Raw genomic sequence first — 10794 nt, forward strand, 5'->3', positions numbered from 1 at the left:
AAGATCATACCTGAAGACTTGTGGAAGGCCTACGGTCTGAATGTGTCATGATTTTGACCATGAATGATATAGAACTTGGAATAATACACCTACTTCTGTCTCACAGCTAATTCAGGTGGCTCCCTCCAGGGCCCGCAGACACCTCAGTCCTCTGGCAGCAGCTCCACAGCAGAGGCAGCGGGGGACCTGAAACCCCCCACTCCTGCCACCACCCCTCTGGGACAGGTCACACCACTGCCCCCCAGCAGGTACCACACAGTCATATTGTACTCCCACACATACTGAAGTAGGTCTCTCGGCTGCTTCATGGTACTGCTAATACTAATGTGTGTTTTTGTTAATTCATTTACTTTGTTTTTCTAAAATACGTTCTGCATTTGTGTGATATTGTTTGTGTGTCATCAGCACAAACTGGATAAAGAAGCTGTTTGCTGATGTACTTTATGCAACAGTGTGAACATTGTCTCTAAAATGAGAAACCAGCGTAGCTTTAAATAAAGGGAACGCTCTGTGTGCTGCTGCGTTTGGGTGACGCTGGGATGTGTGATTTTGTCTTTATGTGAAGATTTGAGCTGCCCTTCATCTCAGCTGATTTTAATTATAAATTATGATATTATGTGAACTTATATTCAGTATTGTTGGAGTTTTTGTGGTTCTTCTCCTGGATATGGTTATTTTATGCTGCTCTGTGATCCAAAACTGTGATTTCGTACTCCACTGCAGTAACCTGACTGTTTCTTGTTGCATTTAAATTCAGGTTTTTCCGTACACACTGTACCAGGGCTGTCAAACTCAGTTTGAGTAAAGGCTACACTGGGAAATTAGAATCACAAAAGCTGGACGGTTAATTGATGTGCTTTAATCTGACATAAATGACTGACAACAATCTTTTTCACTCGACTCAGTGTGCTGATAATATGAGATAGTTTTCTTTCACCTCCTGTTTTACAGTCCTGAATATGACGTATCATTGGCTGTGTGGGAAATCCAATTAAATCATCTTTGGTCCCGCAGTTTGTTCCACAGCCTTGTTTGCACACCTAAAATAAACTCTGCAGGTGTTTTTAGCTTTCCTGACTTATGCATTTCACTTTGGTTTATTTAGTGTCATTCTAGCTACCTTGTTGAGACACAGTACTGTGCAAAAGTCTTGACCCACCCCAGACTTTCCTGTCATTTTTAAAGTGCTTTTGAGCAACAGTTCTCCACCTTTCTGAAGCTCTTCTTTGGACATCGGCTGCTTTTTCACTCATTTTCAGTCCAGTCCTCGTACCTGAGCTTTTTCACAGGAGTTATTTTTGCTTGTTCAGCCTCTGAACTTTGACCTGTGACTCATTCCAGCATTAAAAAGGCTCCAAACTCAAAGGATGAACCAAATGAAAGGACACCTGATTAAAGAACCAATCTTTATCTGGATCTTTAGGCTCTTTGTGACTCGCAGCCTGTCACAGAAACACAGCATTTGATCCCATTTCTTTAGTTGAATCTATGAAAATGATAACACAGTTTATGGCATAAAATAATATTTTTGCACCAACGAGGCGTTTCCCAAAGAGCTGTTGGCTGAAAATCAGCATGGCGTGCAGTGTGGTCTTAAGATGTTTGAGGAAACTGGACGAGTGGAGAAAGAAGAAGCATCAGGCCTAAAACTATCTGCAGAAGATGAACAGCATCTGAAAGTCACGTCCTTAAGAAATAAGAAAATCCAGCAAAGACCTGAAACAGGACCAGAGAGCTGCATCTGGACCTTCAGCTTATCATCTGCTGTTCACTGAAGCCTCCTCAGAAATGCTGTCAGTGGTGTTGAACATCAGTAGCAGCAGGTCTGATGGAGTGATGAGTCCACATTTGACATTTCTGGTGCAAATCATCATCAGCATGTAGAGAGGAGGTCAGGGGAGGTCCAACACTGAGTGTCTGCAGCCATCTGTGGGACATGGTGGAGGCTCTGTCATGGTTTGGGCTGCATTTCAGCCTGTGGTGTTGGAGATCTCATCAAAATTTATGGAATTATGAACACAGGAAAGTACCATCAAATTTGATTGGCAGCAGCTTCATGTTTCAGCATGACAATAATCCCAAACACACTGCCAGTGGAGTAAAAACACACAGTGTAAGGCAGAAACATCCAAAGAAGAGTATGAATGTCCTTCAAGAAGCCTGGAGAACTTCCTGAAGACTGCTTAAAGAAATGACAGGAAGCTGCCTCAGAGGGTTCAGAATAAAGGTCACACCAAATACTGATACTGAAGGGTGTAATTAAAATGACCTGATAGTATTAGTTCTGTATATGAAGTATTTATAACGATTAGCTTTCTTTAGTTAAAAAATTAAACTTGCATTAAGACGATACATATGTACTGTGGGTTAGGATGAGATCCCTCACAGCACATCGTATCCATGCATTCGATTTGTTGCATCCCTACCCTCTCATGCTGATTCCCTGTCTCTCCCTCCCTCCGTACCTTCATCTCTTTGCCCAGGAGTAGCGTGAGCATACAGGACCCCTTCTCGGAGGTGAGCGACCCGGCTTTCCAGAAGCGGACCCCCACCCTGCCCCCCTCAGTTCCGTACCAGCAGAGCCTCAGTGTGCCTGACATGATGATGAGGATGCAGTACGATGCCAAGGACCCCTTCGCTGGGATGAGGAAGAGTGAGTGCGGCGCACGCTGTAATGAACCTTCGCCCAACAGGCCCGAACCTGTTTCTCCATTTTTTTCCCTTTTTTACAACTAATGAGGAAATAACACTGTTTTGAAATTAATTTGGTCCACAGGTGTTAAAAATTTGGGGGTTTGAATTTCAAACTTCATCCTAAACTGTACAGAAACTTTCATGGCACTTTGTCAAAATGAATTATGTATCCCACAGCCAGTGGTGTTTCATCTGTCTCGTTGGTCTAATTCATTGTCTTGTCACTGTGTCATCTCAGATCAGGACAGATGTGTGTGCATGTTTTCCTACTAGAACTATGAAAAGAGATGAGAACTGTTTGTTACACACACATTGCTTTATCGAAAACACACCGGCTCGTTTTATGTTCTTGTAGCTTAGTCTCTGTCTCATCCTAACTTTGTTCATCCTTTTCATCCTCCTCGTTTTCAACTTTTCATCCCTTCCACCCCGCTGAGAAGCACCTGTTTCGACCAACTCGTGCGGTTTAGTTTTCAGAACAAACAGTAGTTTTAGAAAGAATGGCGGCTCTTCTGAAGGCTGAAGAGAATGGAGTCTGAATGAATAATGTGGTCGATGATGGCTGCATAACAATGCGAAACAATAGGTCTAATCATGCAAAGTGTGATGCTGCCACCTGCTGGTAAGCAGAAAATATGGTTCATGCACTGAAAAATGCACCTTTAAGCTGCTGTTGCATATTTCCAGGACAATCATAATTAAATCATTTCCCATTCTTCTTGCTTTTTAACTGCGATATTTTCACTTCTTTAATGCTATTTAGATTAAGTTAGTCTTTTATTATTTAATGTATTTGCTTTCCTTCCTGCACAGTGGCCGGAGCAGATCCTTATATGCCAGGCCAGATGCCTGGAAGTGGTATGCAGGACATGTATGGTCGGCCCCCATCAGCCCTGAGTATGAGCCAAAGGTCGCAGTACCCATACGGACCAGGCTACGACAGGAGGTAGGTATAAAAAAGAGGCATAATCAACACAGAGTTTTCTATTATTTATTCTGTTGTAAACATTGACCAGTGGTGTGTAGTATAGGATAGGTCATCTCAGTGAAACATGTCCTGCTTAATCTTTAGACCGGACCATATGATGGGGATGGAGGGGACCATGGGACCCCCGGGGAGTCAGAACAACATGGGACCTGCCAACAGTGAGGGCAACATGTACTCACCCAGCAGATACTCTTCACAGCAGAGGTCAGCACTCTCATATGTGTCTGTAACAGGATGTATGTCCCTTTCTGAAGGTCTGCGCTCGAGAATAATCGGTCAGTGATGCTTTCTTTTTCCCTTCTGTCCTCTATCTCAGGCACGATGGCTACGGTCAGCAGTATTCCAGCATGCCGTACGGGATGCATCCATCTGGGATGTACCCACAGCAGCAGGTGAGACAGCTCATCTGTGTGTTCTCAGTAATTTTAATCTCCTCTGTAACATAAAAATACCGTCGCTTTATTGTATTCATGCCTCCTATTATAGGAGCTGGGAACAAGACATTTTACAGGCATGTCAAAACTCATCCCAAAGATCATAAATTAATAATCTAACAGCACATTGGGTGGTATATATTTTGTGACAGTGGTTGTTCCTTGTTGGCATTCCATTATGATCAAAATCAATTTCTTTTTACCATCAAAATGAGGTAAAGCAGAGCGATGATTGCTTCTTTTGAGTCGTTACTAATAATGACCCTCATGAATAGGCCTAATCAATGGTCCATTCTCGCCTGGGCACATTATTTGTCAAACTGAAGATTATTAGCAGTGTAATTATGGTGTCGAGTAGAACTGTTTCTTTGTGTCATGGTTGAAAATAGTGTATGTGGCCACTGAGCAAAATCCACCACATTTTTTGGGCTTCACACAGTGTTTCTGCCACCATGGTTTTAGATTTAGCTCGAACCTCAAAATACTTCAGTCTTTGATAGAACGGTGGAGCTAATGGTTGGAAATTTAATGGAACCTTGTACCAAAATAATTGTGATAAGGGAAATATAAGCCATGCGTCTCACACCCCCTGACAGGTGGGATAGGCTTCACTTAAATTAGATAAGTAGAATAAGATGGATGGATGGATGGATGGATGGATGGATGGATGGATGGGTGGGTGGGTGCGTGGATGGGTGGACGTGTGAGTGGGTGTGAGTGCATGGATGGATGGGTGGGTGGATGGATGGAAAAATAGCTCTTGTGAACTGTGGTTATGCTGTTTTTATATGCATGTTTCATGAAAATATGTTTTCATCGTATACACTTGCTTTCCATTACGTGTCATCACTAATGTGCTATTCTGTTGCTTCAGCAGGGCTACAAACGTCCGTTGGATGGAATGTATGGCCCCCCACCCAAGAGACACGAGAGCGACATGTATGCCATGCAGTACACCAACCAGCAGCCGGACATGTACAACCACTACAGCAGTGGTTACTCTGAACACAGACCCATCCAAGGACAATTTCCCTATCCGTACCCCCGTGACCGTATGGCCCCCTCGGGCCAAACCCAGCACAGTATGCTGGGTGCAGGGCCCCCTCCTAATCACACTGCTGATGGGCCCAACATGTGGCCTTCAAGAACAGACCTCGGCTACCCCTACCCCAGTAGACAGGGATCACAAATGCCACCATATGGCCCGATTGGTAGAGATGACATGGACGGTCGGCCCGGGCAGGAGCAGTGGCACCGTCAGTCTCCGTACATGTCATCATCAGGTGGCATGCCTCCCTTGTCTTCACGCCAGCCATCATCTTATTCCAACTGCCCATCCATGGCAAACCACCTGCCCAGAGCACCAAGCCCAGGGGCCTTCCAGCGCTCCATGGACTCTCGAATGTCACCCAGCAAAGCACCATTCATGTCATCCATGAAGATGCCTAAGCCCAACCTGGCCATGATGGGATCACAGGGCAGTGGACCAATTGGGCACTTTCCTCCTAATCTGAGGAGGGACCTCAACTACCCACCGGGCTCAGTGGAGGGCACCCTACCAATTCTCAAGCATCGACGCAAGCTAACCTCCAGGGACAGTGGTAAGATAGACTTTAGATAGATTTTAGGGTTGTAAGTAACAGAAAATTGGGGTGTAAAAACTGTGTTACTCTGGTTGTACTTTTATCTTGGAAAGTTGTAGTTTTCAATTTTTTCATGCTATAAAAGAAACCGTGTGCTAAGGCTGCACAGTTAAAGCTAATTTCCAGGTAAAATTAGCACAACATGAGGTAAATTTTATCAAAGAAACTACAACCATCTACTTTGGTTAGGGTCCCTCTTATCTTTGGGACAAGGTTTGATTGCCAGTTTTTTTTTTTTTTCCCGGATCCAAAAATCCCACTGTTTTAATCCCAGGAACGCCTGAGGCCTGGCGCGTGATGATGTCTCTGAAGTCTGGCCTGCTGGCAGAGAGCACGTGGGCACTAGATACCATCAATATCCTGCTGTATGATGACAGCACAGTCGCCTCCTTTAACCTCTCCCAGGTAAAACCAATTGAATGACTTTCCTCATTAATGACTGACAGAAAAGTTTCATGTAGCCCACTCAAGCATGCTGCAACAGTACAGAAACTAGCTTTAAATCATCCTCCAGATTGTGTTTCTTTTGCAGTAAAACTCCATAAGATTCAAGCCAGTTATGCAATTCTGATGGTTTTTGTATTCCAAAGAATTTGTATTATTAGAATTAGAATAAAATAAAAAAAGTATTACCATACCATACCACTTTATTTATAAAGCACTTTTAAAAAACAACAGGGCTGACCAAAGTGCTGTACAATAACATCACACATAAAAGACCAAAACAGGTCAAAAGGCAATGAGATACAGAAATAAAACAAAGGTGTAAGAGATTAAATAAATAGATAAATTAAGAACTATAACAGTGTCTTAAGATTTTAGTCAGAGTCTCACACTGGGTCAAAGGCCAAGGAATAAAAATGTGTTTTTAAACAAGATTTAAAAACGGTAAGTAAAGGAGCTTGTCTGACATACAGCGGTAAACCATTCCATAAATTTGGAGCCGCAACTGCAAAAGCTCGATCACCCCTGAGTTTTCGTTGCACCTTTGGTACAAGTAAAAGCATCTGGTCTGCTGACCTAAGGGAACGAGAGGGAACATATGGGTGCAGCAGTTCAGACTGATAAGAGACTTAAGACATTAAGAGACTTAAAAACAAATAAAATAATTTTAAAATGGATTCGTAAATGAACCGGAAGCCAGTGAAGAGAAGCTAAAATTGAGGTGATGTGCTCTCGCTTGTTTGTACCAGATAAAAATCGTGCAGCAGCATTTTGCACCAGCTGTAGATGAGCTATGGAGGCCTGGCTAATTCCAGTCAGAAGTGCATTACAGTAATCAAGACGAGATGTTATAAAAGCATGTATTTCTGTTTCTAGATTATTATTGCCCTATTTTATCATTCTTGGCTTATATTCACCATATGGGACTGCTTGACAGCACGTCACATTTCTTTCTGTTCAACACTAATCACATTTTGTCTGTTTGACCAGTTGCCTGGATTCCTTGAGCTCATTGTGGAGTACTTGCGCCGTTGCCTGATTGAGATCTTTGGCATCCTGGAAGAATTTGAGGTGGGGACTCAGAAGCGGTCCTTGAGTGCAGCTTCTACACAGAAAGAAAGACCTGACCAGAGCTCTGGCTCTCCTGTTCAACCTGAGCCTGAGCACTCCAAAGCACAGGAGGCCCAGGTGGCGCAAACAGGGGGTATCACGGAGGAAGGGACACCTGTCACTGCGGAGCCAGCCAAGGAGAACGGCGAAACGGGGGAGTCCAACATGAAAAGGGAGGACAAGAATGAAGAAGATGGTGAAAAGAAGGGAAATGAAGAAGAAGAAGAGATTGAAAAGGCGACAGAGTGTAAAACAGAGTCTGTGGATCAGCCTGCAGCAGAGTTGGAACATAAACCCAAACAAGCCAGCAAATATGATAAGTTCCCCATCAAGATCGTTCACAAAGATGACCTGACTGAAGACATGACAGGTTACATCACTGAGTTTACCAGTGGGTTACTACACTGGCAGGCTGGTGGAGGCGACTCCACAGCACACATTCAGACACACTTTGAGCCCCGGATTGAAGCACTTGAAGATGAAACCATAAGAAACAAGAGCAATCAGGAGAATAAGGTGGACGATGAAAAGAAACCATCACTGAAACATATCACAGCGACTATTGATGATGTTTTGTGTGCCAGGGTTGATGCCCTCGCCTACGGCCACCCTGCACGTTCCCTGCCATCTTACCCTTTCAGGGTGCATCCAGATGGGGAGGAGGACCACATCACCTTGCTGGAGGATGAGCCACGCTGTCTGGACGAAGCTCCGCTCTCCACGGCGTCTGCCTGGCAGGACTCGCTGTCCAAACGGTGCGTCTGCGTCTCCAACATTGTTCGGAGTCTGTCCTTTATCCCTGGGAATGACTTGGATATGTCCCGCCAGCCTGCTCTGGTTCTTCTGCTGGGCAGGCTGCTTCTGCTGCAGCACGTGCACCCTGAGCGGAACAGGTTCCCTCCTAGCTTCCAGAGAGATGAGCAGCAGGAGCGGGGGCTATCGAGCAGTAAAAACGAGTGGTGGTGGGAGTGTCTGAGTCTGCTCAGGGAGAATGCTATGGTCACTCTTGCCAACATCGCTGGCCAGCTGGATCTCTCCACTTATCCAGATACTATCTGCCTTCCCATCCTGGATGGCCTCCTCCACTGGATGGTTTGCCCCTCAGCTGAAGCCCAGGACCCCTTTCCATCAGCAGCACCCCATTCCCAGCTCACTCCACAGAGGCTGGTGCTGGAATGCCTCTGCAAACTGAGCATCCAGGAGGGCAATGTGGACCTCCTGCTAGCTACGCCACCTTTCAGCCGACAGGAAAAACTCTTCACGGTCTTGGTGCGCTATGTGGGTCAGAGGAAGGCCCAGGTATACAGGGAGATGGCAGTGGCTGTGCTCTCACACCTGGCGCAGGGAGACCCAACAGCAGCACGTGCTATAGCCATGCAGAAAGGCAGTGTGGGTAATTTGGTAGTTTTCTTGGAGGATGGTGTTAGCATGGCGCAGTACCAGCAGAACCCTCACAGCTTGCTACACATGGGGCACCCTCCCATGGACCCACCCAGCATAAACATGATGTGCAGAGCAGCTAAAGGCCTGCTGGCTATGGCTAAAGTGGAAGAGAACAAGAAAGAGTTTGTACTGTATGAAAGCAGATTATTAGACATCTCCATTTCCTCGGTGCTCAGTGCAGGAGTGGTTGCCATTATTTGCCAAGTTCTGTTTCACTTAGGGAAATTATGACATGAGGAGCAGCGTGACTGGCGCGGCACGCACTAAGGCCAACAAGTGTGGTTTTCTATTTTTATTTATTAAAATGACAGAAAATGTTTGTGTTTTTTTAAAGAAATATCAGCATATACAAAATGTATCTATATATATGTATAGCTGCTGGGCGATGTTAAAAAAAGTGGGTTTGGGATTTGAAAGCTCATTTTAATACAAATATTTAATACCTGCTGGTGTTGGATTGCTGCGTTTGATAGTTTTGTTTGCCATTAATTTTTCTTTGTTTACTTTTTCAGCCAAAGCTGCCACCAGATTTTGGTGCTGAATTCTGTGGTTCCTTTTGAGTCGATGAGATGTTTTTCAGTTTTATAAATGCCAATATACTCATCAACATTTTGTTAATGGAGAGTATTTATTTAAAATGTGACACTGTACAGTAGTTTGAACTTTTTTGCCAACAGTGGTGGACGGAAAAAAAATGAGTTTTTAAATTGAAATGTATATGTCTCCATCGCTGGAAGATACATTGTGCAATAGGACTTAGAGCAAGTTGTCCCTTTTGAAAACCAGAGGATGTAAAGCTTCAGACACCTGCAGTGTGTGCTCAAGGCCATGAGGAGGCAGCATTGCACCAGCCAATCAACATCAGAGCAGAGCACCTGTCAAAGAAGTGTCTAATTGATCAATCATAGCCTCAATGACTCTCACAGATGAGCTTTGTGTTTCCTGATCATGTGTTATGTCTGTATTTTTTCATCACTGTGTATATAAACTGTTGTACACATGATTCTTTCAGTCTTTATCTAGCATAGCAGGAGATGGGACTTTCTGACTATTACAACAAATGCTTTTATTGTTGGTAAATTTGGTATTGTTATTATACATATTTTGTTAATGGGGTCAAATATTTGAACATGGCAGATGTATCTGATGTTTCACTGTAAAAAAAAAAATCCTGTATGCATTGTATTATAGCTGAGAAAACAATCGCTTTGGTAATCAAACATGGAAGTGCCAGGGTGAGAGGATGACTGTGGAGATGCTACACAAGGAAACTGAGCATATTTCTGTTCGTTAATGTCCTCCATTCATGTCAGCGGACATATTTTTGAATCTAGACGATGCTCTAAAACAAAACATGTGAAAAGATCCTTCAAATGTCCTGAAAGCTCATTGTAAAAAAAAAAAAAAAAAAAAAATGCCTTTTTTCATATGACTCCATGTCTCTTTTATTCAGTATACACATTTATACTCTGTGCTGCACATGTCACAAATAAATGTACAATGAACATTGTTAAGCACTGGAGACCTTGCATTATGTCCAGACAATCTTAGGCCAATAAAACAAACATCGACTGCTTATATGAGCTGCCTTTTATTGGTTTCATTCAAAATCATTCTACCTGAGTGACTTTTCCTGATACAGGGCAGGATGGATCCATGCTTTCATGTTGTTTCCACTTAATTCTGACCCCACCGTCTGAATGTCACAGCAGAAATCGAGACTCATCAGACCAGCTAGCATTTTTCCAATCTTCTGTTCTCCAGGTTGGATGAGTCCGTGTGAACTGTAGCCTCAGTTTCCTGTTCTCAGCTGACAGGAGTGGCACTTAGTGTGGTCTTCTCCTGCTGCAGCCCATCTGCTTCAAAGCTCGATGTGTGTTCAGAGATGCTCTTCGGCATACTTCGGTTGTAATGAGCGGCTATTTGAGTTGCTTCTGCCTTCCTGTCAGCTCAAAACAGTCTGTCCATCCTTCTCTGACCTCTGACATCAACAAGGCATTTTTCCCAGAGAGCTGCAGCTCACTGGATGTTTTCTCTT

General features: G+C 43.9%; 1 protein-coding gene across 1 annotated transcript in view; it reads left to right on the top strand.

Annotated features, from left to right (window-relative positions):
* The window catches only part of LOC115772842 (AT-rich interactive domain-containing protein 1B-like), a 166651-nt gene extending 156358 nt beyond the window's left edge, over positions 1 to 10293 (top strand). Inside the window, exons 15-22 of the mRNA XM_030719254.1 lie at positions 107 to 248; positions 2484 to 2653; positions 3508 to 3640; positions 3767 to 3886; positions 3999 to 4074; positions 4991 to 5717; positions 6034 to 6164; positions 7194 to 10293. Of these exons, the coding sequence (XP_030575114.1) occupies positions 107 to 248; positions 2484 to 2653; positions 3508 to 3640; positions 3767 to 3886; positions 3999 to 4074; positions 4991 to 5717; positions 6034 to 6164; positions 7194 to 8987 (3293 nt within the window). The 3' untranslated portion in view covers positions 8988 to 10293. The remainder of the gene's footprint in view (positions 1 to 106; positions 249 to 2483; positions 2654 to 3507; positions 3641 to 3766; positions 3887 to 3998; positions 4075 to 4990; positions 5718 to 6033; positions 6165 to 7193) is intronic.
* The last annotated feature ends 501 nt before the right edge of the window (positions 10294 to 10794 follow it).

Source organism: Archocentrus centrarchus, chromosome 22 (assembly GCF_007364275.1).
Source record: "Archocentrus centrarchus isolate MPI-CPG fArcCen1 chromosome 22, fArcCen1, whole genome shotgun sequence".
Taxonomy (NCBI): Eukaryota; Metazoa; Chordata; class Actinopteri; order Cichliformes; family Cichlidae; genus Archocentrus; species Archocentrus centrarchus.